We start from the raw sequence: 24,629 nt of genomic DNA, 5'->3' as shown, positions 1-24,629 counted from the left end.
TTCCCAACCAAGAGGGGTGCACTATGGAGGCACTCGGCCTGCCCCTTGTTAGTTCAGCTCTGTTGACGAGCCTTTTTTCATTTGGTTTCTGAAGAAATAATCTCAACACCCTTCTCCTTGACATAGATCCTGTAATAATGGAGTATCTGAGAAGGATTGAGTGTACAGATAACAACAACACAGAGAGGGGGACGGTGAGAGCTGGGTGGCTACAATTTCAGATCGAGTGGCCAGACAAGGCATCACTGAAAAGGTGTACTTGGGTCGAGACCTGAAGGAAGTGAGGCAGATATTTGGGAGAAGAACATCCCGGGCAGAGGAAGCAACAAGTGCAAACACCCTGGGGTGGAGATGTCCCCAGGCTGGTGGAGGAGCACGGAGGAGGCCGGTGTGGCTGGCAGAGTGAGAGAAGGGGAGAGCTGCTGGAGATGTCCAAGGCTGGGGAGACGGAGCAGGGCCCTGGAGGCATCGTAAGGACTTTGGCTTTGCGTGGAGCGAGATAACAGGAGTCATGGGAGGTGTTTCAGCAGAGAAGCACGCCTGACTCACCTTTTAGCAGGACCACTGGCTGCCATGGACTGGACTCACGGGGGCCGGGAGGGCAACCTGGGAGCCGCTAAGGAGGTGGGAGGTGATGATGGCTGGCACCAGGCTCCGTGCAGAGGTGCTAAGACATTAAACGCCGATATATTTGCAGGTGGGACCAACAGAATCTGCCAGTGCATTGGATACAGGGTGTGAGAGAAAGAGGTCAGTGCGGCTGCAAGCGTGAAGCTCCTGGTTTGTGAGACAGAGAAGGCTGGGGGCCAGCCACCAACCAGTGGTGGTTGTCTGTCATGGTTTCTGAGCGGAGAGTGTGGGTATCAGGAGCTCAGTTTCGGCATGTAAAGTTGGAGACTGAATGCAAAGTTGTACGGGAAGGACTAGAGCGCAGGCGAGAGTCCGGGCTGACAAACGCTGTTGCACACGTGGACAACCCCACAGGACAGACCGGAGGCCAGAGCCGCGGAGGTGGAGGTGGAGATTGGGGAGCAGCCGGCCAGGCCGGAGGAGGGCCTGGAGAGCACGGCAGCCGGCAGGGGGCCCAGCCGTGCCAGACGCTGCCCACGGGGGTCATCGGGTGGCATGAGGACCAAGAGCCAGCCTGTGTTCAGTAACGTGGATGTCACGTGAAGTGGTCGCCTACAATGTGGCTGCTGTGACAGGAGAACATTTAGTGGGGTGGTAGGAGCAGAGGCCCGCTGGAAAGCACCCGGAGAACAGAGCCAAACTGGTGAAGTCATCTGAAGAATTCCATTGCAAAGGGGAAGAGAAACGCAGCAGTGGCTAGAGATGGAAGAGGTGCTTTATGTATGTGTGTGTATATATATATATATATGTTCATGTTTATTCATTTTTGAGAGCTAGAGCGCAAGTGGGGGAGGGGCAGAGAGAGAGAGGGGGAGACACAGAATCCGAAGCAGGCTCCAGGCTCCGAGCTGTCGGCACAGGGCCCGACGCGGGGCTCGAACCCACAAACCGTGAGATCATGACCTGAGCCGAATTTGGTTGCTTAACCGACTGAGCCACCCAGCCGCTCCCAGAGGTGCTTTTTAAACAGCTTTATTGGGATATAATTCACATCCCATAAAGTCTATCTGCCCTTTAAAGTTGGCCGTTCAGTGATTGCTAGTATATTCACAAGATTGTGCACCCGTTCCCACTATCTAATTCCAGGAGATTTTCACCATGCCAGAGTGGAACCCCACACCCATGAGTGCTCACTGCCGTTCTCCCCTCCCCCGGCCCCTAACAACCACCCATTTGCCTTCAGTCTCTATTCTGGACATTCCACACAAGTGGAATCGTCCAATATGTTGTCTTTTGCAACTGGCTTCTCCCACTTAGCATCTTCCCACGTTCATCCCTGTTGTAGCATGTATCGGTATATAATTCCTTTTTATTGTTGAATAACATCCCATCGCATGTTTCAGACAATGTACATACCGCATTTTGTGTATCCATTCATCAGCTGACAGACACCTAGGTTGTTAACCCTTTTTGATTCTTATGAAAAATGCTGCTAATGGACATTCACATACAGGTTTTTGTGTGGACATGTTTTCAGTTCTCTGGGGTATATACCTAGGAGTAGAATTGCTGGGTCATATGGTAACTCTATGTTTAATATTTTGGGGAACTGCCAAACTGTTGTCCAAAGTGGCTGCACCATTTTATGTTCCCACCAGCAATATATAAATGTTCCAATTTCTTCCCGACCTCATCAACACTTGTTATTGCCTTTTTTATTTTAGCCATCAGAGTAGGGGAGAAGTGGCATCTCATTGTTATTTCGATGACTAATGATATTGAGCACCTTCTCATGTGCTTATTGGCCATCTGGATATGTTTTTTGGAGAAATGTCTATTCAAATCCTTTGCACATTTTTTAATTGGGTTGTTTGTCTCTTTATTTTCAAGTTCCAAGAGCTCTTTATATATTCTAGATACTAGTCCCTTATCAGATACATGATTTGTAATTATTTTCTCCCATCCTGTGTTATTTTTTTCACTTTCTTGATGGTGTCCTTTGAAATACAAAAGTTTTTAATCTTGATGAAGTCCCATTTATCAATTTCTTTTTGTCATTTGTGTTTTTGTGTCATGTCTAAGAAACCATTGACTCATACAAGATCATAAAGAGTTATTCCCATGTTTTTATTTAAGAAATGATCTATTTTGAGTTAATTTTTTATATGGTATCAGATGGGGGGTTGCCCGCCTTCATTTTTTATACAGTTGTCTCAGAACCATCTGTTGAAAAGACAGTTATTCCCCATGGAATTGTCCTGGTACCCTTGTTGAAATTTTTGTTGTTTTTTAGTACGGAAGAAATGCATGTGTACATGCTTATGGGCGAAACCCTGCACAGAGTGGGAAATGGTGATGAAGGGGAAGGAGAAGAAAGACTGGAGCAGCAGCCTCCAGAGGGAGAGGGGTGCCCAGAGGAGGGGCTGGCTCAAGTCAAGGGCAAGGAGATGTGTGGGCAATGAACGTTCTCTCCCAAACACTTCCCTTTCTGTAGTGAAACAGGCACCATGCCACACTGCAGAGAAGGCAGAGGGGGAGGGGTGGGAGCTGGGAGAAGAGGTTAGCAGGAGCGGAAGTGGTCTGGGAGAATACAGGATACTTGCCTGCAACACTGCCACCTCCCTGAGCTTAGCGATGATGAACCAAAAGTAAGACCAGTCTGTGTTCAGGTGTTCTTTAGGCAGGTGCGGGGGCAGGGGTTGGGAGGGGTGTGGGAAGAGTGGAGGGATCGAAGGCCTCTGTGGGCTGCCTGTACCAGGGTGGAAGGACAAGGAAGGACAAGTCTGGTTCTTTTTTTTTTTTTTTTTTAAGTTTTATTTATTTATTTTGAGAGTGAGCAGACGGCAGAGGGCAAGAGAGAGAATCCAAAGAGAATCCGAAGCAGTGCAGAGCCTAATGTGGGGCTTGATCCCACACCCATGAGATCGTGATCTGAGCCAACATTGAGAATTGCACACTTAAGTGACTGAGCCACCCAGGTGCCCCTGGACAAGGCTGGTTGTTAGTGGCTGCAGCAAGCAGCCCTCTTGCTGAGGATGGTCAGGTTCATCCAGGGAGAAGGTCTTTAGCCACACACCAGACCAGCTTGTTATCCCAAGATACAGAGAGAAAATGCCCTTGCCACTAAATCTAGTTAGAGAGGGTGAGGAGGGAGTTACCAGCAAGTCCTCAACCTTCCAGTGCCCCATCTGTCTCAGTGGCCTTGGGCTGCCACAACAAAGTAGCAAAGACTGGGTACTCATCAACAATGGGCTTGTACTTAATGTAAACAATGGACTTATTGCTCACTATCCAGAAGCTGGAAGCCCAAGATGACAGTGCCAGTGTGGCTGCATTCTAGTGAGAACTCTTGGTTTGCAGTCTTTCCACTGTGTCTTCACAGAGAGATAGTGAGTGAGGTCTCTGATGTCTCTTCTCATAAGGGCACTAATCCCATCATGGGTGTCCCGGCCATGGTCTCATCTAACCCTGATTACCTCCCAAAGGCCCCACCTCTAAATGCTATCACATTGGGGGTTAGGGCTCCAGCCTATGAATTTGGGGAGCACACAATTGAGCCCACAACACCATCCAACCTGCTCTTGACCTCTAACAAGGACCTCAAACAAGCCCAGATCCTGAACTTCAGAACAAAGAAGGGACAGAAAGAGGTCCCCGGCCCTTTACAGGGAGATGTCCATGTCACTGGCGACCCAAGTGGAAAAGAAAAATCTTTCATCTTTACATTTTCTATTATGTATTTTAGAGAGTTGTGATGCCTGATACAGTAGCCACTGGCCACATGTGGCTTGACATGTGGCTAGTCAGAAAGGAAATGTGCTATAAGTATAAAAACTATACACCAGGTTTAAAGACTTAATATTTTAAAGGAAGGAAAAGATCTCAATAATCATTTATATCAATTACAAGTTGATAATATTTGGTCTATTTGGTTAAGTTACATTATTAAGTGAATGTCATCTGTTTCTTCTTGCTTTTTAGAAATGTGGCTCACATTTGTGGCTTGTGTTAGATTCTGTTGGTGAGACACTAGAGAGAAGACCCCACATCCAAAATGGTTCCCGGCATGGCTGACCTTCCTGCCAGAGTCCGTGGGTACAAGTGCCACGTGCATGGGGTGGAGCTCAAGGAGTTCATGTTACAGTGGGGCCATGCCTCTGAGGAGGTAGGGCTCCCGGAGCATGCTCGTGAAGACTCAGCCTCGAGTCCAGCCCAGGAGGCAGCCCCAGGGAGCTGGGGACCAGGCTGGTCCTTGTGTGGTTTAGGGACAGGTAAAGCACTCACACTTCGTAACACTAGAACGCCTCGGGGCACAAGATGCCCACAACGCAGGGCCTCTTGTCTGCTGCACACTGCTTCTTCTGAACCATGCCTTCACCGCTTTGGAAGCCTGGAGGGTCACCAGCACCTGTTAGAATTTGTCTTTTTCTTTATTCCCCCCCAAGCATGGAAGGGTGAAACGGCTGTAAGGTAAACAATGTGTATGGAGAAGTTCTACCGAATTTCATATACCCATCCCCATTTACTACTTATTAAAATTGGCTATTAGTATTCCATTATATTGCCCACATATGCAGTTTGACTATGTCCCTGTTGCTCAGCACTGGGGCTGGTTCCCTTTTCTCCTGCTGCCATAAACAGCAGTGCTATGAATATCTTTATCCTTTTTCCATTTGAATTATTTTATTGTAATGTTTTCCCTGAAGTGAAATTTGTTGGCTGGAAAGTGTATACAATTTTATGGTTCCTGTGACTTTTTTTCTTCAAATCACTCTCCCAAAAGACTGTATCACCAAGTATTTTCTCCAGCACTCTGTGTATGTGTGTGTGTGTGTGTGTGTGTGTGTGTGTGTGTGTGTGTGTCTTCCTGCATCCCTGCCAGTTCTGGGTTTGATCATTTGTATTTATTGTTACCAATTAATTGTTATGTAACAGAAGCTATTATCCTGGCATTTGCTTTGCAAATGAGAATGAGTGAAGTCCTTCCCTTAAAACTCATACAAATTAAGTAAGTAGCCATCACCTCTGGCTCCTTCTGTGTGCCAGCACTTGGGATACCCACAGCTGCCCTGAGGCTACAATCCAGCTGGCCGGCTCGAGCTTCACCTCCTGACCCACTGTTATCAAATAGTCCAAGAAGCCTCCTCCGGTTAATAAAGCCATTTACCTCCTCCCAACAAACTGAAAACGCATCAGTCAGCCCCCTTTCCCTGTGTGGTTTAGATGAATCCTGGCATTTCTTAATTGCCATATGTTGATTGTTCAGGATTGAGACACATTCTGGTTTCTATGCAAAAAGATTGCAGGAGATATGGCTGATGTTCTGTTCATGGCTTATTAAAACCTCAGGAAGACCCTAGCCGCCCTCCCAAGGGGAACTCAATAACAGGCATCCTGGTGGAGCCACGTCCTGGCCGGTCAGGTAACCCAAGAAGGCTGGGAGGGAAACTGACAGAGGATGTGCATACTTGACCACTAGATGGCACCTCTCAATAACTAATGGGGAGAGAATTGCTTCCTTCCAAACCTCCAGCCCCATTCCTGACAGCCTCCCCACCATGCATTGCAACACACCCCAGTCGTGTTTACTTCCAAGCCAGACATCTCAAAAAAATAAATAAATAAAATAAAAAAACAGAAAAATAAAAAAGTTCATTCTAGCTAAAAATACACCATCTGCCTGTGAAAAATCTTGCCCGGCGCTGTCATGTCAACACCCAAAGCAGGTTAATAACCGGCCCAGAACAGATGGTTTCTTTTTATAATTACTGGGTCCCCCCCACCACCAGCAAGGCTTCTTCCTCAGCTGCCTCCTTACCCTGCTGGCAGCCCCCTAGTGTTTCCTGGCCACCCCGCTGCCACCGCCCAGCCAGCTACTGCCCTGCCAGCCCCAGGGGGCCAGCCCATTGCCAGCCCTCTGCTCAGGCCGTAGGACCCGGGGGCTTCAACACCACCTGGGAAGACGGCCACCAGGAGATCACCCCAGCCTTGTCAACCCCACTATCAAAGAAAAACTAATCAAGCCAAGATGTCAGTAATCACTCAACAAATAAAGTTTAAGACACTTATCATCCTATTTCTGGGTGAGGATACAGTGAGATGTGCACCCCCAAACCCTGTTGTGGGGAAAGCAGATTATTAACACTATCTAGAAAGAATTTTGACAGGATATAACAGCTTTAAAGAATATTGCATACTGGGGTGCCTGGGTGGTTCAGTCTGTTGAGTGTCTGACTTTGGCTCAGGTCATGATATCACGGTCCACGAGTTCAAGCCCCGCGTCAGGCTGTGTGCTGACAGCTCAGGGCCTGGAGCCTGCTTCGGATTCTGTGTCTCCCTCTCTCTCTGCCCCTCCCCTGCTAGTACTCTGTCTCCGTCTCTCTGTCTCAAAAATAAATAAAATGTAAAATGTAAAAAAATATATTGCATACTTAAAATTGTTTTTTTGGAGAGAGAGACAGAGAGAGAGTGTGGATGAACAAGCAGGGGAGGGGCAGAGAGAGAGAGAGAGAGAGAGAGAGAGAGAGAGAGAGAGAGAGAATCCCAACCAGGCTCCACGCTCCGCGCAGAGCCAGATGCAGAGCTCAGTCCCACAACCCTAGGATCACAACCTGAGCCAAAATCAAGAGTTGGACACTCAACTGCCAGAGCCACTTAGGCACCCCTATTGCATACTTCTTAATACACTAATTTCACTTTGAGGAATATATCTGAAAGACTATCGTAATGTAAAATATGAAACGAATGTTAACACAAAAATGTTCACTGCAGCAATGGAAACCATACCAGGGATATGGTTAAGTGTGATGGAATGTTATACAGCCATTACATATTTACAAGGAATTTTAAATTATATCACAAATGTTACTTAATGTTAATTGGTAAAAGTGTTCAAAGAGGCCTAAACAGTAAGAACGCAAATATGGTGGAAATATGCACAGATAGCATTAAAAGGTTTGCATGAAACACACCAAATTTGTTAAGGGTGATATTCTGAGGGGTGCCTGGGTGGCTCAGTCAGTTGAGTGTCTGAATTTTTTTTTAATGTTTATTTATTTTTGCAGGAGAGAGAGTCAGAGCGTGAGCGGGGGAGGGTCAGAGAGAGAGCGAGACACAGAATCTGAAGCAGCTCCAGGCTCTGAGCCATCAGCACAGAGCCCAACACGAGGCTCAAACTCACAGGCTGTGAGATCATGACCTGAGCTGAAGTTGAACGCTTAACTAACTGGCCACCCAGGTGCCCCATGAGCATCTGACTCTTAATTTTAGCTCAGGTCATGATCTCATGGGTTCCTGCGATTGAGCCCGGTATCAGGCTCTGTGCTGACACCTCAGAGCCTGCTTGGGATTCTCTCTCTCTCTCTCTCTCTCTCTCTCTCTCTCTCAAAATAAACAAACATTAAAAAACAAAGAGTGATAATCTAGGCGGTAAAACATCATCCTTTTCTGGATTTTTCTAAGCTTTCATCAGCAAACACTAACAAATAAAAGGAAATGAATGGTTTTAAAAGACTGGTTAAAAACAGAGTTAAGGAATACTCTGGGGAGAGGACTGGAACAGGGGTCCCTGCAAGAGGAAGGCTTGCTTTTACATTTGTACTGTCTGACATCTTCTAAGTTTTGTACCAGGCTGGTGTTACCTATTGAAAAATAAATAAATGAAGATTTTTTCATAGAAGACACAGAAATAAGAATACTAAAACCATAGGAGCTGAAAGGAAATCCTGAAGGGAAAGTGCTTTTACTTCCTATGGAAGACAGGACTCAAGGTCTGGTCTGCCCTCTTCGGCCCAAAGTCCAGTATGGGTCACTCCAGGACCCGGCTAGTCAAGGGTGACTTCATTCAGCAAGGCCTGCTCCATCTGACCCATAATTGGTCACCCAACACTTGGGCCAGTGTTTTTCCAAGGAATCAAGGCAGGTAGGCCAGAGGGGCACTTCAGTGGACATCAGTATAGGGCTTCTTACCTAGGACCCCTGTGTCCCCTGGGCCTGGAAGAATCAGGCCCACCCAACACAGAAGTAATGCATGGGTGAGGCTTCCCCAAACTTCCCAATCACCCTCTATGAGTTAGAAGAGCCATCCAAATGGCCCCCTACCTGCACCCCATTAACTCAAACAGCACATCAATGACCAGTGGCTTAATCAGTTCCAGGGGTGTGGCCTGTGCCAGGGCACCTAACTTGTGTTAGCTGAGGCCAGCTAAAGAGCACCTTTTCTGTGAGATAAAGGCTCAATCCTTTCTTAATCAGCATGGGTTCTAATTCACTCTGAAGTTTCCTTTACACCAATGGAAGAGCTGGAACACTGGTTCTCCTTAGGAGGGCCTCCTCCGTACCCCCAGGGAGGCCCGTGCCGTTTCCCATCAGAGAGAGCCCCAAGATGCTGTCCTGCCCAGGGCCTGGAGACCTAAGAGGCATTCTGCAGGTGCCAGGGGAGTAGGGGAGGCTCAGGGCAGGGTGCACACATGGCAGCACAGGGAGGCTGAAGCAGGAAACCTGGAAAACTGGGTCTCAAGCACTGGACTTGGGAGGCTTCTGTCATCCTTTAGAGCCACAAATCCAGCATTCCCTTGCACTCCAGGTGTTAGAAATGCTTTACACAAAATATGTGAGAAGAGGCCTGTTCAGAAAACATTTATTGCAATTTGATAACACCTAGTCAAGTTACGGTTCCGAAAACAAAGTGAATATAGTATTAAGGGAGAATTTAGGGTGGACGCATTTCCTAGATTCTATCAATTCAGAAAGAGCAACACTTTTTACTGAAAGTACTTAATTTGAAAAGCAAACCTCAAGAACTACCACGACTTTTCAGATGGGGAGAGTAAGCCCCTGGGACGGTGAGAGCCCAGGTATGCCACGTGGGAGAAGGGCTGGGGGCCTTGATGTTGTGGCTTCACTCAACATGCCGACCGCCCCTCCATGGAAGGGACACTTGGAAGTCACTGGCCAGGGAAGGGGCACATGAGGGAAATGTGATTCCCTCATGGGCCAGCTCCCAGGTCCTGAGACCCAGGGCCCCAGGGGAGGAACAGGTCCCTTAACAGGTGCTTAGGACAGGCGTCCTCTAACAGGTGCTTAGGACAGGACTCCTTCACAGGTGGGGAGGTGGAACACAAGGGCCTTCCGCCACACTGCCTTGTGAGTAATAGTGGACCCGGAAAGCTGTCACTGATGTCGCTCTTCACCAGCCTTCCAGCCACAGGGTGGTCAGTGCATATTAGTGCACACGACCCCAAAACACGACATCTTCATAAATAATCTCCAGAGCATGATACCGCGCCGCAGTAACCTCTCCAGCAGCTTTCATTCCACGCAAGGTAACACACTGATGATGTGGGGCTTTCCCAAACCCCCTGTCCCCTTCTGTGGGTCTGAATCACGTACACGAGACCCCTGCGTCCCAGGAGGAACGACCTAGTCATCGTACTGAACTTCGGCCTGGAGCTCCTTGGTGACATAGTTCACCAGCATCGCCAGCAGCTGCTGCTGCAGGGCCTCACTGCCCATGACCAGCGTGGTCAGCTGCACGGCGTCCATCCACTCCAGGTGCCTGACGATGGCGGTGGCTTGATTAAAGAGCTTTTGCTGCTCAGAGGGTGGCAGCTCCATTAGGATCTGAGGAATTGGCTTAAACTGTCCGCTTGTCATCCATGCACCTAATAGACCCCCGACGGCCCCCCCTAGAAAACAAGGGAAGGCTTAATTAGTTGGGCCGTAATCGTAAATGACGGTCTCAGGTTCTTGCAGAGAGCACGTCCACCACCATGACGAGTAGGCACATTCAGGGAGGGCCAGAACGGGCTCGGCTCTGTGCCCGCTCTACCCCACAGTGCGGGGGGCAGAGGTTTATGTGGTCTTTAGTCCATTTGGGTCCGTATAATTGACACCCAAGCATGCCCTTCCTTAAGCTCTGCACGAAGCGTCTCCCACCTCATAGCTGTGCTAACTACAATCTTTTCCAGGGGCCAAAGGCTCCCATGCTTCCCACAAAAATCTCCCTCATCTGAAAGGAGAGAGCTGGGATCAAGTGCATTTTCAAGGAGAATTATCTCAGTGGTGAGGCAGAGTTTTCTCCATTGAGTGTCTAATATGCTCTTTGCCCCTGAACTTTGGAAATTTCTAGTGAAATCATGTGCTTAAAGGACCCTGGGGACAGATAAGGAGACCTTTACTCTTGAAACAACTATTTTTAATGCAACCCCTCCAGAGCTGTATGATGATAAATATCAGATTTAACTTACTCAACTATTTCTTTTTCAGCAGCCCCAAAAGGGCATAATCAGTGTTTTTAAATGTAAATTTATGATCAAATTTAAGGCACACGATTTGGGGACTTGATGCCCTTATGTCAACGGAAAGTCCTGTCTAATCAAGTGGGATGCAGGCTTGTTACAGAAAGGCACCCTGGGGCAGAGGTCTCAAACCCTAGTGCCTTCAGGGGCCAGGCAGGGGGCTGAGAGGAATGAGGAAGGCTGGGTGAGCCTGTGGGTGACAGGGAGCTGTTTCCCTGTCTAAATGGGCCGTGGCCACCCCTTGCCAACCCATTGGTACTGCACAGAATGCTAGATTTGTATCTTCAAAAGGTCCCATGATTTTCAAATATCAATGATCAGGTATTTAAAATATGCAGCCCAGCTAGCTGGACATGACAACTCTCTTCCAACGAGTAGAGCAGAGCATGGAAATGGGAAACGGTAACTTCACAGTGGAGAAACCTGGCAAATACCACCTTAACCAGGTGAGCAAGGTGGGTGTCACCAGGGAGGCCCTGTGGGTGTCACGTGTCCCTGAAATGGCACTATGAAATAGGCACACCACCTCCTTCCATGGTCCATAACCCCAGGCTAATCACGAGAAACTCATCAGGCAGACCCAAACGGAGAGGCATTCTACAAATACCTGACCAATATTCCTCAAAGCTACCCAGGCTCTGAAAGACAAGCAAAGTCTGAGAAACCGTCACAGACCAGGGGAGACTAAGGAGACATGAGGATTAAATGCAGTGTGATATCTTGAGCTGGATTTGGGGACAGGAAAAGTTCATTAATGCAAAAACTGCCAAAATCCAAATAAAGTCTGAAGAATAGCTAATAGTCAGGTATCAGTGTTGGCTTCTTAGTTTTGACAAACGTACCATTGTAATACAAGACGTTAATGTTAGGGGAACAGAAACCGGGTGAGGGATATACAGGAATTCTCTGCATGGTCCTGCCAACTTCTCTGTACATCTACTACTGCTCCCAAATAAGAGGTTTATCTGAAAGAATACAGCCCCGGGCCAGGGAGGACCCATATGTAGGCTGGACCCTACACACACGCCGTAAACCTGCACCCTCTCAAGAAGCACACCCTCCCCTGAGACAGAGACCAGGCCAACATAGAGTCCTGGAGCCTCAGCACTGCCCCTGGACAGGCTCCCCTTCTGCTCCTAAGGCAGGGAGGATTCTGGGGAGGGAAAATCAGTAATTTACAAGTTTTACTGAACTTTTCCCCATGACACCCGTGAAGTGCTTAGAGTCGACAAGAGTTGCACACATCTGCACTAAACCTTTATGAGAACATCAATATTTGATTTAGAGCAGCACTTAATGCAAAAAGTCGCCAGGAATATCGACCAGCAAATTACTAACTCTTTGGAGAAGAGAAAATTCCTTTGTTTTCTGGGTAAAATGATACTCCCGCCCACGAGCAGGGGCTGCAAGTAGCGAATCCCCCGGGTTCTCTTTGCAGACATCCTGTTCTCCACCAGCTTTTACATAATCCGAATAAAATATATGCTCCCACAATGGCATCTGAGAACAGCTATATGATAAACGATCCTATCAAGACCGCCCCTGAGTGCACTAGATGGGGTGGGACAAAGATACAGAATGTCGCTGAGGAAAGAGGCAATGGCCTGGTCTCCGCCCTCACTGGCTGCTTGTTGGATGGTGAGAAGCTGAAGTCAGGACTCACTAATTCACAGTTTGGAAAGGGAAATGTACATGTGGAAGGTCTGGGGCCACCCACATGCTGATTCACTCCCCAGTGTGATCTCAGCTTCATGAAATGTCCTCGGATATGCCCATCCTGCTATAGAAAGGCAGAACAGAGCAGGAAGCCATGCTGGGGAGCTGGGAAACAGAAGCCAACCTGGCAGACACACAGTCACCTCTCCAGCCTATACTCGTGTACAGACAGGATTTCCACCAGACTCTGAGCTCTCCGATGTCCCCAGCACAGCCTCCCCAGCACAAGGCAGGCATTCAGTTAAGGATTCACTGAGCCCAATGCAGCAGGCCATGTCTTTAGCCAATGCTCCTATGTTTCAGGGTCCATCTGAGGCACCTCAAGGGAGGCATAATCCAGCCCCTCCTCAAGTCAGGCCCACACAGCAGCCAGCTCACTAATGCCACCCTAGCCCACAGTTCAGGCCACACAGGAATTCTTCCTTCCTATTCCTAATCCAAAGGAAGCAACCTCATCCTATCTCCAAGGAATGATGGGAAAATCAGCCAAACCTCCATTCATTGCCAGAAACTGGCTCTCAAATAGAAGCAGGTGGCAAAAGAAAGGGGCAGGGATGGCCACTCTAGCATAGTTTATTGCTGTTTCTGCATTAGATTGTTTGCTTTCAGAATGGGGCAGTCTCTCTGAATGGGCTTATGTAAAATGGCCAGACAGCATGTGCTCCTAGCAGGTGCTCAGCAAATCCCAGCCTCCTCCCTGGTTCCCTTCTGCAGTGATATGCAATGGTGATGGGGTTAGGAGACTATCCAAGGGACCCAGGACACCCCGATATCTTCGGACTCTAGGACACACCCCTGCGGGGAGAGGCATCCCCCAGGTCTGCATGACACATGCCATTTCCAAGAACGCCCTGCACTTCTGAGACATTCACACTCAGAAGCTGCGTTTTCAATAGGATACATTATGTACACAGAGATCATTTCACAGAAGCAACTTGACCGAACATCTCACACGGGACAGAGACCTTTATGAGGTCTCCGTGGTCTCAAAGGCCTTCTTCACAACACCCACCAGGCTGGCCGCCCCTGCAAGGGATTCACGCTTACCAACAGCTAGTCCGGGTGGGCCTCCAACCAGGCCCCCGACGAAGGCCACGGCCCCTGTGACCAGGGCGCCCCTCCCAGAGTGCTTGACGGCCGCCTTCATTTTCCTTTCCTCGGAAATGGAGCAGAGCAGCTTCATGATGTCTCCTACCACGACGGGCATCTCGGCAAGCCTCAAAGGAAGCATTTCAGAGGGAGACTTTCAATGGGTGTCAGTGTATTTCCACCCAAATGTTACTCTCCCTAGAGTTTTGAGGAAGAGTCCTCATTTTTCAGTAGAGAACAGTAGCTCCACCATACGCACGACCGACAGCACTCCGTCACGTGAAAAGTTGTCACAGACAAAGCAGGGTAGCATTTAGTTAACAAGCAAACAGAATCAGCAGAATGGGTGAAAGGTCTTCTTTTCTCTCTGCTTAACTTCTGACTTAGGACAGATTAAGGAGCAACCCCGACTGCAGGCTCTACCGGTTCACCACAAGTGAGGCAAGACTGACCTCTCTTGCATCAGCGACCGTCCTGCTGGCTCAGGCATCCCCAGTGTGCAAAGCCCGGCAGGGTGCAGAAAGTCCTGGCCTCGAGTCCTCTTTTGTGTGACAGTGCAACTGAGCTCACGCCAAGCCAGTAAAGGGGAAAGTGTTGGGCTGTGAGACCACACCGGACTTGTGCCCGCACTTGCCCGCTGCATGACCCTGAGCAGACCGTCACATTCCTCACCTGTAATATGGAGACAAACCACCTACGAGCTGGATTCTTGAAAGGTGTAAGTAGAATGGATGCAAAGTGGCCAGTGCGAGTCGGGAATACTGCAGGTCCTGAGACATGATGGCTCTAAATGGACATTCTGGGGGCGCCTGGGTGGCTCAGTTGGTTAAGCGTCTGACTTGGGCTCAGGTTATGATCTCACTGTCTGTGAGTTCGAGCCCCGCATCAGGCTCTGTGCTGCCAGCTCAGAGCCTGGAGCCTGCTTCCCATTCTGTGTCTCCCTCTCTCTTTGCCCCTCCCCCACTTGTGCTGTGCCTCTCTCTCTCTCTCTTAAAAATAATGTAAAAAATAAATAAATGGACATTCTGTTACTGACACACACCACTCCTAAACCCAAACCAGTTCTGCATGTGGGGTATCAAAGACAGAGACAGGATGACATGGTAATATGAAACAATTGGAGAATAAAATAAACCAAAGAATTCCAGGGGGTTGCATATGTTTGGACAGAGACAGATGGGCCTTTGGAACAATGACCTTAGAAAACTTCTCTGAGGTCAGGAAATTGTTTGCCATACTGGGGGAAACTGGCAGGCAGGCAGGGCAAGGGCAGGGTGGGCTCTGACCCAGGGTGGGCGTGAATGGAGAGCCACTACACTGATGGGCCACCTGCCTGGGCTGGGGGCTAAAATCAAAGCGGCCCGAGCTGGTGCTTCTCCTTCCCGCTTCAGCTGAACCCAAGACTCAGTGGGCACTTCCTTTCCATCACTCCCGTTTTCACTCAGAGCTGACACATTTGCTAAAGGAATGTTGCTAAAGGAACTTGCAAAGTTTGGGGCAGACCCTGTTGCTCAATATCTTTTGGTTACATCTTCTTTTTGACCCAAGGATAATCCAGAACCAGCCTCTAATGTAAAATTACCCTCCCAATCCTGGGAGAGCAATTTGAGCCCTTAGAACGAAGTGTGTGGGCCTGCTGGATCACCACAGTCAGGTTTCAGAACTTCTGTGCAGTCCCCAGAGAGGTAAGAAGTCTCCTGTGCTCTGGTCCCTGCAATATTCTTGAGATCAGTGATTCTCCACAGTGCACAGGAACCACTGACGACCTTGCTAAGTACAGCCAGTAGGAGTGGGCTGAGATTGTGCATTTCGAACAAGCCTCCAGCTGGTCTTCTAACCCCACTTTGGACAGCAAGACCCTAAGAGAGCGTGACCCAGGACATCTGACATCTCTTACTTAGTCCTCAAGTTCAGAAACTGCAAACAAGCATCCCCCGAATGCGTCTGTTTGACCAAGTGGGGTATAGAGGCAATGAGGGGCAGGCCCTGAAGGGCCGCTCGAGGGACTGGAGGAGAAGTCAGGATGCCCGTTCCTGCTTTGGCTGCGTGTGTCCTGGACCCATCAAGGCACCTCCCAGCTTCCAGGCACCTTTGCTCACTACTGGCAGCCTCTCGCAGAGTACATGCTGCCTTCTCCTCCCTGGAAGGCAGCCCACTTGAGGGTCAAGACTTGTCCACTCACAAGTGTCACAAGAGTAAAATAGCATTACAAGAGCTAAGGGACTGCACACAGCAGAAGTCACTACAACATGAGGGGATGGAGGGTGGGACTTGAAACACCCAGTAGCCATGGTCCTGTGAAGCTATGAAAACAAAATGAGTTTTATTTCAAATGCTCATTTATTTCAAATATTGATAACCAAAGGCATTTAATTTCATGGTCAAGCCTTTCAAAAAGCTAAAAACCCTGGGGCGCCTGGGTGGCGCAGTCGGTTAAGCGTCCGACTTCAGCCAGGTCACGATCTCGCGGTCCGTGAGTTCGAGCCCCGCGTCAGGCTCTGGGCTGATGGCTCGGAGCCTGGAGCCTGTTTCCGATTCTGTGTCTCCCTCTCTCTCTGCCCCTCCCCCGTTCATGCTCTGTCTCTCTCTGTCCCAAAAATAAATAAAAAACGTTGAAAAAAAAAATTTAAAAAGCTAAAAACCCTCCTGTAGAACGTCTAATCATTGTATACTTTATATCTGGTTTATATCTAGCTTTTTATCAGTCAATTATGCTAGGGAAAGGGAGACAAAGCTCCCGTCCTAGGAAAGCCCCTCGGGAAGCTGCAGTGAGCTTCCCATTTCCGGGCACATGAAGACCCCAAGGGTGGTCTGCAAGGCTGGCCTCCTGGCCAGTGCACTCTGCCCAGACACCACTCCTAAAACAGGTTTTCTGCAACATTATGATCTGCACTCTCGAAACCGTTTCTGCACAGCAAGAAAACACATGTAAACGAGGCAGGAAACAGCCACATCACGCTCTATTGTCCATCAAAAAAACCCTAGCTTCCGACCTGCTCTGATTGACTTTACATAAACCCAGAGGGGCTCATAAGGCATCATTGTGCAAGTGCTGTTCTCAACCTCCACTTTGCCCAGGCAGACCAGCACAAGGCACAGGCCCAGGGCTCTGCAGAACTGGAGGACCAGCAGGTGTCACGGTGTGTGGGAGGGCAGGGGAAGAAGTGGCCCAACTCTGGCTGGGCTCAATAGCTCTACACCACAGAAAGCAGTGGCACTGTGGCTGCCTCAATCCAAGGGAAAGCTGGCTTAATTTCCTTGCAGGAATCATTTTAGAAGCTAGAGCATCAATAGACTCTTGTGGAAGAAAGGTTTGTAACCCCTTCTCCTGACTCCTTGCTAAGAAGCTCAGCCTCCTGACTTCTCCAGGCTTGCCAGACTGAGGGAGGAAGCAGTCCTGCTCCTTCTCCCACTCCAAGCTTGCCTTTGTCTGTAAGCAACAGGGAAGCGAGGAAGGAGGGAGGAGGGAGGAAGAGTACTCTGATGGGGACAGACCTCAGAGAGTGGGAATGGGGCCTCCCCTCCCATATCACACCTATTTCAGAATCAGATTTGTCCACAAAACAGGTTCTGGTCACAGAAAGCCCATCTGCCAGCCACAGGGAAGGCAAATGCCAACTTGCAGCCCTGGTTTTCTCCACGCACCAGGCTGGTCTGCTGATTACAGCAAGGTTCTGGGAAAGAGGGAGATGAGCCCATCCCTGAGACTGCAGCGCGGCTTTTTGAGACGGACCAGATTGTGAGACAGGAGAGAGAGGGGGGCTTCAGCTCTAACACAGACCTCCATGCACCCTGTTTAAAAAACAAAAAACAAAAAATTAGAAAAGCAAGCCCCTAAGGACTCAGACAGAGATCTTGCTCACCTGCAGTCTTCAGTACTTTCTACTCATCTGTTGGAAGTCATCAACTTCCACTGTGTGCACTGGCTCCTGTAAACCTGGTCTTCCCACCTCTGTATGCCCTGGGGCCAGGGTTACTCCTGGATCCCAGCAGCATTGTCAGATTAGCTCATAGACTTTTTTTTTTAATTTTTTTTTTAACGTTTATTTATTTTTGAGACAGAGAAAGACAGAGCATGAACGGGGGAGGGTCAGAGAGAGGGAGACACAGAATCCGAAACAGGCTCCAGGCTCTGAGCTGTCAGCACAGAGCCCGACGCAGGGCTCGAACTCACGGACCGCGAGATCCAGACCTGAGCCGAAGTCGGCCGCTTAACCGACTGAGCCACCCAGGCGCCCCGCCCATAGACTTTTTAAAAACTCAGCTGGTTGCCAGTATTAAGAGATCTGATTTCACATACATCTGATTTCAGATTTCTTGTAAAAAATCGAAAGAGCAGGGCGCCTGGGTGGCTCTGTGGGCAAGCGTCCAGCTCTTGACTTCGGCTCGGGTCATGATCTGGCGGTTCCTGAGTTCCAGCCCCCAGTGGGGCTTCACACTGTCAGTGCGGAGCCTGCTTGGGATTCTCTGACGCGCCCTTTCCCTCTTCCCCTCCACCGCCCATGCTCTTTCTCTTTCAAAATAAATAAATAAACTTAAAAAAAAAAAAAAAAAGAAAAAAAAACATCAAGAGAGCAAGCCGCCCTGGCCTATCTTCTTGTACCAAGGAGGCCAAAGCAAAGCAGGTACTGCCTTCTCTCTGTCACAGGCCTGGGCAGAGTGACCTTACCTACCAACCTACCTACCTACCTGGCCCATGAACAGGCCTACCTGGCCCATGAACAGGCCCATGAACAGCAAAGCAGGTACTGCCTTCTCTCTGTCACAGGCCTGGGCAGAGTGACCTTACCTACCAACCTACCTACCTACCTGGCCCATGCAGCCTCTCAAAGTCTGTTTCCTTTTTTCAAGGCTAAAGAAGCCACCTGTCCTCACCAAACTAATTCGCCCCTCCTAAATCATTGACATCCATTCGGGTCATCTCTAAACATTCCCCATAGGGCGAGTCCAGGGGTGCTGACTCACCCGGTATCCTAACTAGGACTCCATCCTGCCCGCCCCCCCCCCCCCCCCCCGCCCACGCACCTGGGACACTGAGGAGGGTGATACCCACCCACCGGGTTACTGAGGAGGACACATACACGTGGGTAACTGAGGAGGTCACACACACACACAAACCCGGGTCACTGCGTGGCGCACCGCTGCGTACGAGCCCCCACCCCCAAGTCTGGCAGCCCGGGTTCTAAACCCAGCTCGGCTGCTACTGCTTACTTCTGATGTGACGTCAGCCTCTCCGTGCCTCAGTGTCTTCATATGGAAAATGAATACCCTAGCAACGTGACAGGCTAGGCCCGGCAGGGCAGCCCGCAGGCCTCCCGGCCCCACCTCCTGGGCGCCCGGCCTCACCCCGCGCGACGCCGGCGCACGGAGGCCCTTCCCCCCGCTGGGAGGCGGCCCGCCGCCCGCGTCGCCGCCGGGAGCCCCAGACCCGCGCGACCCGAGTCCCGCGCCGCCGAGCGTCCCCCGGCACCCGCGGCGGCCCGGGCTCCGCCCTCCCGCCTTCCGGCTCGCCCGCAAGGGGGGCCTTCCGGCCGCCACTCACCCCGGCGCCGCGTAGCGCCGCGCTCCCGCAGCCGGCCGGGCCCAGGCTCGCCGCGGAGCCCGAGGGCGCAGGCGGCGCCCCTCCTCCTCCTCCGGGCCCAGGCCTCCGACAGGCTGGGCCGTGCAGGCTGAAGTCACCGTGGTCCCCAAGCTGCGCTCCAGCGCGTCCATCCCCTGTCCTCTACCCCAGCCCGCACACGTTTTAGATGCGCTTGGCACCTTGCAACTCCCTCAGGCCCGGAAAGGCCTCCTGGGATCCTCTTTCCCTTTGACCTTTGATTCAGGATCTCTGACCCTCAGGCCTAGGGACTATCCTCCCTCCCCTCAGCGATCATGGGAACCACGGGAAGCCCAGCAACCACGGGAAGCCAAAGGTACTAAATTAATGTTCGGTGAATGTATGGGCCAAAGTCCAACATAAGCTGGAGGCCGGTGCTGGCACCAGACGCCTCTGGGTCTGGGGGGTTGAAAGGCTAAGCGCTCGATTTACTCCCAGGGTTCCAAGGGAAGGGGACTCCAGCTTCCAGGACAAAGCTGAGGTTGGGGAGACTGTTGGGAGGGGGCAGAGGTGGGGAGGGGGTGCAGGGGATACTTTCGAGAGAGTATGGAGGAGATTCCCCCCACCCCCTCCCCCACCCCCGTGCTCCTACACACGCGCTCACAAGGGCTGGCCTTGAACCATTTCAAATCTGAAAAAGGCTCTGGTGGCTTTCCGTGGACTATACCACTTAATCCTGGCAGTAGTCCTGTCACCTAGGCATGGTTGCCACTGCCATATTACAGATAGGAAAAGCCAGGCATGGAGAGGTGGGTCTGCCCAAGGCCACCCAGGTAGGGTGTGTCAGGGTTCAGACTCTAACCTGGGTCCACCTGGCTCGAAGACCTTGCTGAACCCAGCACTTAGCCTGGCTTTCCAGGGTACTGTAGACACCCGGAGGATGGGCCTCTTTTACACCACCAGTCATCTTGTTTCCTTTTCTTCTTTTTCCTCTTTTGAGTGGGAAAGTACACACATATGTATATACCACATATATACATGCATATATACACATATAAATACCATGTATGTACACACACAGATATAAACACATATGCATATATATATACCATATATTTAAACAGACATATATACTATAGTATATACATGCCCCAATAAGATGTTTTAAAAAAAAGGTATATATATTTGCTGACTTAAAAAAGCTGTACATATTAAGGTATATAAGCCAACGAGTTGGGGGATAAGCATATACCTGTGAGACCATCATCACAATCTATACCATAAACATATCAATCACTTCAGAAGTTTTTTCCCACTCTCTTTATTATTACTATTATCGTGTGTGTGTGTGTGTGTGTGTGTGTGTGAGAGAGAGAGAGAGAGAGAGAGATGAGAACACAACATAAGATTTACCCTCTTTAGTATACATTTAGTGTATGATACAATATTATCAGCTGTAGGCAGTATGCTGCATGGATTCCTAGCATGTATTTATCTTGCAGAATTGAAACTTTATACTCTATAACTATCATCATTTTTGTTACTTCCGTTTCCCTTCTGTCCTCCTGTGAGAAAGGGCCTTGAGCATTAACCAGGGTTCCCTGGCCACAGTGAAATCCATCCATTTCTGAGTAGGAGCTTTTGTTGAGTTTGGGTGACATTCAACAATGAAAGTTAACTGAGGCTAAGAATAGCTCAATCATCTCCAGGCCCCTACCTGGGGGAGATTCTCTAGTTTCTCTGCAGGCAGCTCCCTCTGGTGGCTCATTAAAGAATTGGGCTGCTGACTCCTTCCCTAGAGGTGGTAAGGGGAGTACTGGTAGGCAGGAAAGATGCTGAAAGGGAAAGAAACTTCAAGGTCAGGACCCTCTTGAGAAGAGAAGGTGAACTGTAAGAAGTCCCGCAAACATTGCACCTATCAGCAACCTGGCACCTTCATTCTGGTATGAGTGGGTGCATACACAGAAGCCCATAAATGTAACAGATGATTCCACAGTCTCATAGTGTCAGCTGGGCCTCCTGTAGAGTCGGTCCTGTGAAGGAGGTGCACAGCAGGGTCGCCATCATGGTGACTGTGCCCTGGCCCAGCATACAGATAGTGCTCTCATAATGCTTACAGTCCTAAGATCTGGCTGGGTGACCTTGGGAAAGTCATTCAACTTCTCTATGCCTCAGTTTCCTCATTTGGGAAATGACAACAATGATAGTCCCTGTCCCATAGGATACTACTGAAGAGTAAAGGAGGAAATGTATAGGGATCAAGATTATTCTCGCGAAAAACATCTCCAGAGTCCCAAATGTGAGCCTCATGTGCCCAGAGAGGCAGGAAATCTGATTCCACCCCATGCCTTCACAATCCACCATTTTCCAGAAGGGTGCAAGAATCCCAAAGCTTGCTGGTCTGCATTCATAAAGCCAGCTTCAGACTATGATCCACACATTCACCAAATGTTAACTTAGCATCTTTGGCTCCCCAAGGTTGCTGGGCTGTCTCCATGACCACTGAGGGGAGGGAGAAATGTCCCTAAGCCAGAGAGTCAGAGATCCTGAATCAGGGGCCAAAGGGAGACACGATCCCCAGGAGGACTCTCTGGGCTTGAGGAAGGTGCAAGGTGCAAGGTCCATCTAAAATGGGGTAGAGGGCAAGGGATGGATGTGAAGGAATGCAGCCTGAAGGCCATGGGGCCCCCTGAAGTCAGCACCTTTCCCCCCACCCCAACTTTTCTAGAGTTCGAGTTAGCTAGCTCCTACCTTTTATGGCTTTTTCAGGATAAAAAAAACCCAGACCCAGAGCTGGACAATTCCATATACAGGTCACACACACATAAACCCCTGCAACCTCTTAATCAAAGCATATGAGTAAACTTGATGTCATTTTGAACACTAAAATCTTACAGTGTTCTTTTTGTTTTTTATTCATTTTTAATTTTTATTTCTTATGTTTTTTAAGTGATCTCTACACCCAACATGGAGCTTGAACTCAACCCCGAGATCAAGAGTCACATGCTCCACCAACTGAGCCTTCTTTCTATTTTAGATTACCTCTAAGGAGGCTCCATAGTCTTGTGCTTAGGGATTCCCAGGGATCTTGATCCAGACTTGCAACCATAGAGCCAGGGTTTTGGGTCAGGAGGGATTCCAACCCCATATGGTGGGCCTAGGACACCCTTCCTTCCTTGGCCCTTGGGATGGAGGGGGTATCCCTTGCCCCCAGCCTTCTCCCTAAGATGCAAGCCATTCCTTTCATATGGGAAATATTCATCACACTGCTGTAGCAGGTAGGGCCCTATAACAAAGCACCACAAAGTGGGTGTCTTAAAACAGAAATTTATTGTCTCCGTTTCGGAGAGCAGTCCAACGTGTGGGCAGGTCCAAGCTCCCTCTGAAGTCTGTGGGGGACATCACTCCTGGCCTCTTCCCAGCTTCTGGTGTGGCTGTCAGTCCTCGGCATTTGTGGTTTGCAGCTGTGCCCTGCATCTGTCATCACGTGGCATTCTCCCTGTGTGTCTGTGCCTGTGCCCCAACTTCCCTCTTCATATTGGATTAAAGGCCCACCCTAAAGATCTCATCTGAACTTGATGACATCTTCAAAGACTCTATTTTCAAATAAGGTCACATTTACAAGTTTTGGGGGTAGGACTACAAAGTCTTCGGGGTGACACAATTCAACGCAAAACACCAGGTATTCAACAAGTGGCAGCCGTGATGATAAGCATCTGAGTACACACATGGTACATGCTGGCACAATGAAAGTAGGAGGCTCGGCCCATGCCTTGTATCACAGTTGTTGTGTGCAGAGGGACCATCAAGCTGCCTGTCTTTGGTCTTGGGGGAGCTTAATTCTGAAAGGACTGTTGTGGGCAAGGTGGTTTGGGGGCTGGTAACGGAGCTGGTCCGGAGCTTCATCACTGTGCCTCTAAATAATTAATTCATCTTCTTCCTTGGTGTTTACATCCTTCAGATATCTGTAGATGGCTATCATGTCCCTTCAGTCATCACTCAGCACCTGTCTACTTATTTGCCATGGTGCTGAGTATGTTTATTGTTGTTGTTGTTGTTGTTGTTGTTGTTGTTGTTGTTGTTATTTCCTCCCTGCACACTCCCTTGGTCCCTCAGCCACCATCATGGTTCTGTGAATTTCCTCCAGTTTCCAGCCCTGCAAGTGCCAAGTTACGGGGAGGGAGCATCAGAAGTCAGTAGTCAGGTGACAAGGGATGGCTCACAGGCCCTCTGGCCTCCTACTCCTCTGTAATTTTTGTCAGTTTCCCCAAAGCCACATCAAATAAATAGGCAAGCTAAGGAAAAACAGCGTGCTTACGGTGCAAATGCAGTTTCCAGACAAATCCCCTGCCCCTCCTCCCATCCAGACAGTTCCCAGGTTCCTCAGCTACTAAATGAGAAGAATCCTTGCTCTCAACACCGAAGGGCTGCTGTGAGGACTTCAGGAGGAACAGAGCCAAGAGCCCCCGTGTCAACCACAAGGCTGGGAGAGCCGCAGTGCCAGCAATGCTTTCAAAAAACGATTGGATCTCTGCAGAATGTTCCAGGGGTCCGCTGCTCTAGAAGCTAGAAATTCTAAGTTAGAATTTACAAAATGAACTTGATAGAACTGAGATTCACCCTAAAATCTGTCTGTGGAAAGAATAGAGAGATGCCCTGCTTCAAAATCTACCATCAGATTTTAGTTTTCCAAATAAAGTATGGAACTCAGAGCCAGGTGGGCCCTTGGAGACATGTTACAGATGGCCCTGAGGGGGCTTTGGAAGGTTATGCTGCTATAAAAGATTTGAAAAAAAAAAAAGGCCACCTTGCCTTCTATTTCAGATCTCACTGAAGAGTTCTCTGTACCTGGAAGACTTATTTTCAGTGTGAGAAGAGTGATTTTCAATGGTTCTGTTGAACATGCAATTCTCATGCAAGTATTTCTATAATTATCCTGTTTCAGTTATAATACAGTTTCCGGAACAATAGGACTTTTATTGTATTGCCATATCTGTTATAATAGATGTTTTATTACAGAAAATGATGGTAGAGTCACTATTATGAGTCTGAAGTTTTTATTTCAAATTGCTCATAGGATGGAAATTCTTTCTCCCAAGTAGTTTTTACTTTAATGCTGCTTTTGTTGTTTTTTGGGTTTTGTTTTAAACGTTGATGTGTTTGGGCTTTTGTTCCGTGGCAGAATGTGGATGGTTTGGAGGGTTTGGGGAGGTTGCTTTGCTGCAGTACAGACTGTGACTAAGTGACCCCTGGCGTTTGTGTGTCTGTTGTCAGTTTCTGGTACACAGAGTTTCTTCAACATGTCAGATACATTGTCGTATCCACACATGCTTTATTCTGCTCAGACTGCCGTAACAAGTTACCAAAGACCGGGGGATTTACACGACATGCCCCACAGTTCTGGAGCCTGTGAGCCC

At 49.2% G+C, this 24,629-nt stretch overlaps 2 protein-coding genes and 1 long non-coding RNA gene across 7 annotated transcripts in view; 2 read left to right on the top strand and 1 right to left on the bottom strand.

The window, feature by feature from the left end:
- The window catches only part of PLEKHF1 (pleckstrin homology and FYVE domain containing 1), a 37,664-nt gene extending 30,673 nt beyond the window's left edge, over nucleotides 1-6,991 (top strand). Inside the window, exon 3 of the transcript XR_009256229.1 lies at nucleotides 4,552-6,991. The gene's annotated coding sequence lies outside the window, so the exon portion shown is untranslated. The remainder of the gene's footprint in view (nucleotides 1-4,551) is intronic.
- Nucleotides 6,992-9,191: 2,200 nt separating this feature from the next.
- On the bottom strand, nucleotides 9,192-19,514 carry C17H19orf12 (chromosome 17 C19orf12 homolog). 5 transcript variants are annotated; one of them, XM_058709331.1, is made up of 4 exons: nucleotides 19,216-19,328; nucleotides 17,209-17,465; nucleotides 13,632-13,801; nucleotides 9,192-10,256 (listed from the first exon to the last, which is right to left on the bottom strand). In XM_058709331.1, exons 3-4 carry the CDS (start codon nucleotides 13,789-13,791, stop codon nucleotides 9,991-9,993), a joined length of 426 nt encoding a protein of 141 aa, XP_058565314.1. In that variant the 5' UTR covers nucleotides 13,792-13,801; nucleotides 17,209-17,465; nucleotides 19,216-19,328; the 3' UTR covers nucleotides 9,192-9,990. The 5 variants fall into 5 exon arrangements, with proteins under 5 accessions (XP_058565314.1, XP_058565312.1, XP_058565315.1 ...); XM_058709329.1 differs by lacking the exon at nucleotides 19,216-19,328 and adding an exon at nucleotides 18,885-19,173; XM_058709332.1 differs by lacking the exon at nucleotides 19,216-19,328 and adding an exon at nucleotides 18,885-19,173 and having other exon boundaries at nucleotides 17,319-17,465.
- Nucleotides 19,474-24,252, top strand: LOC131500308 (uncharacterized). The gene is made up of 2 exons (XR_009256230.1): nucleotides 19,474-19,588; nucleotides 22,163-24,252. It is a non-coding gene; the product is annotated as an uncharacterized LOC131500308 (long non-coding RNA).
- The last annotated feature ends 377 nt before the right edge of the window (nucleotides 24,253-24,629 follow it).

The sequence above is a fragment of the Neofelis nebulosa genome, chromosome 17 (genome assembly GCF_028018385.1).
Source record: "Neofelis nebulosa isolate mNeoNeb1 chromosome 17, mNeoNeb1.pri, whole genome shotgun sequence".
Lineage (NCBI taxonomy): Eukaryota > Metazoa > Chordata > Mammalia > Carnivora > Felidae > Neofelis > Neofelis nebulosa.
This window is presented reverse-complemented; position numbering and strand designations above follow the sequence as displayed.

Excerpts from the sequence above, each read along its gene's own strand:
- C17H19orf12 (XM_058709328.1), bottom strand. The coding sequence starts at position 19,385 with ATGGACGCGCTGGAGCGCAGCTTGGGGACCACGGTGACTTCAGCCTGC. Across the intron at positions 13,802-19,215 it reads CGGCGCTACGCGGCGCCGGG|GCTTGCCGAGATGCCCGTCG; the intron begins GTGAGTGGCGGC and ends GCTTCCTTTGAG. Across the intron at positions 10,257-13,631 it reads CCCACCCGGACTAGCTGTTG|GGGGGGCCGTCGGGGGTCTA; the intron begins GTAAGCGTGAAT and ends CTTGTTTTCTAG.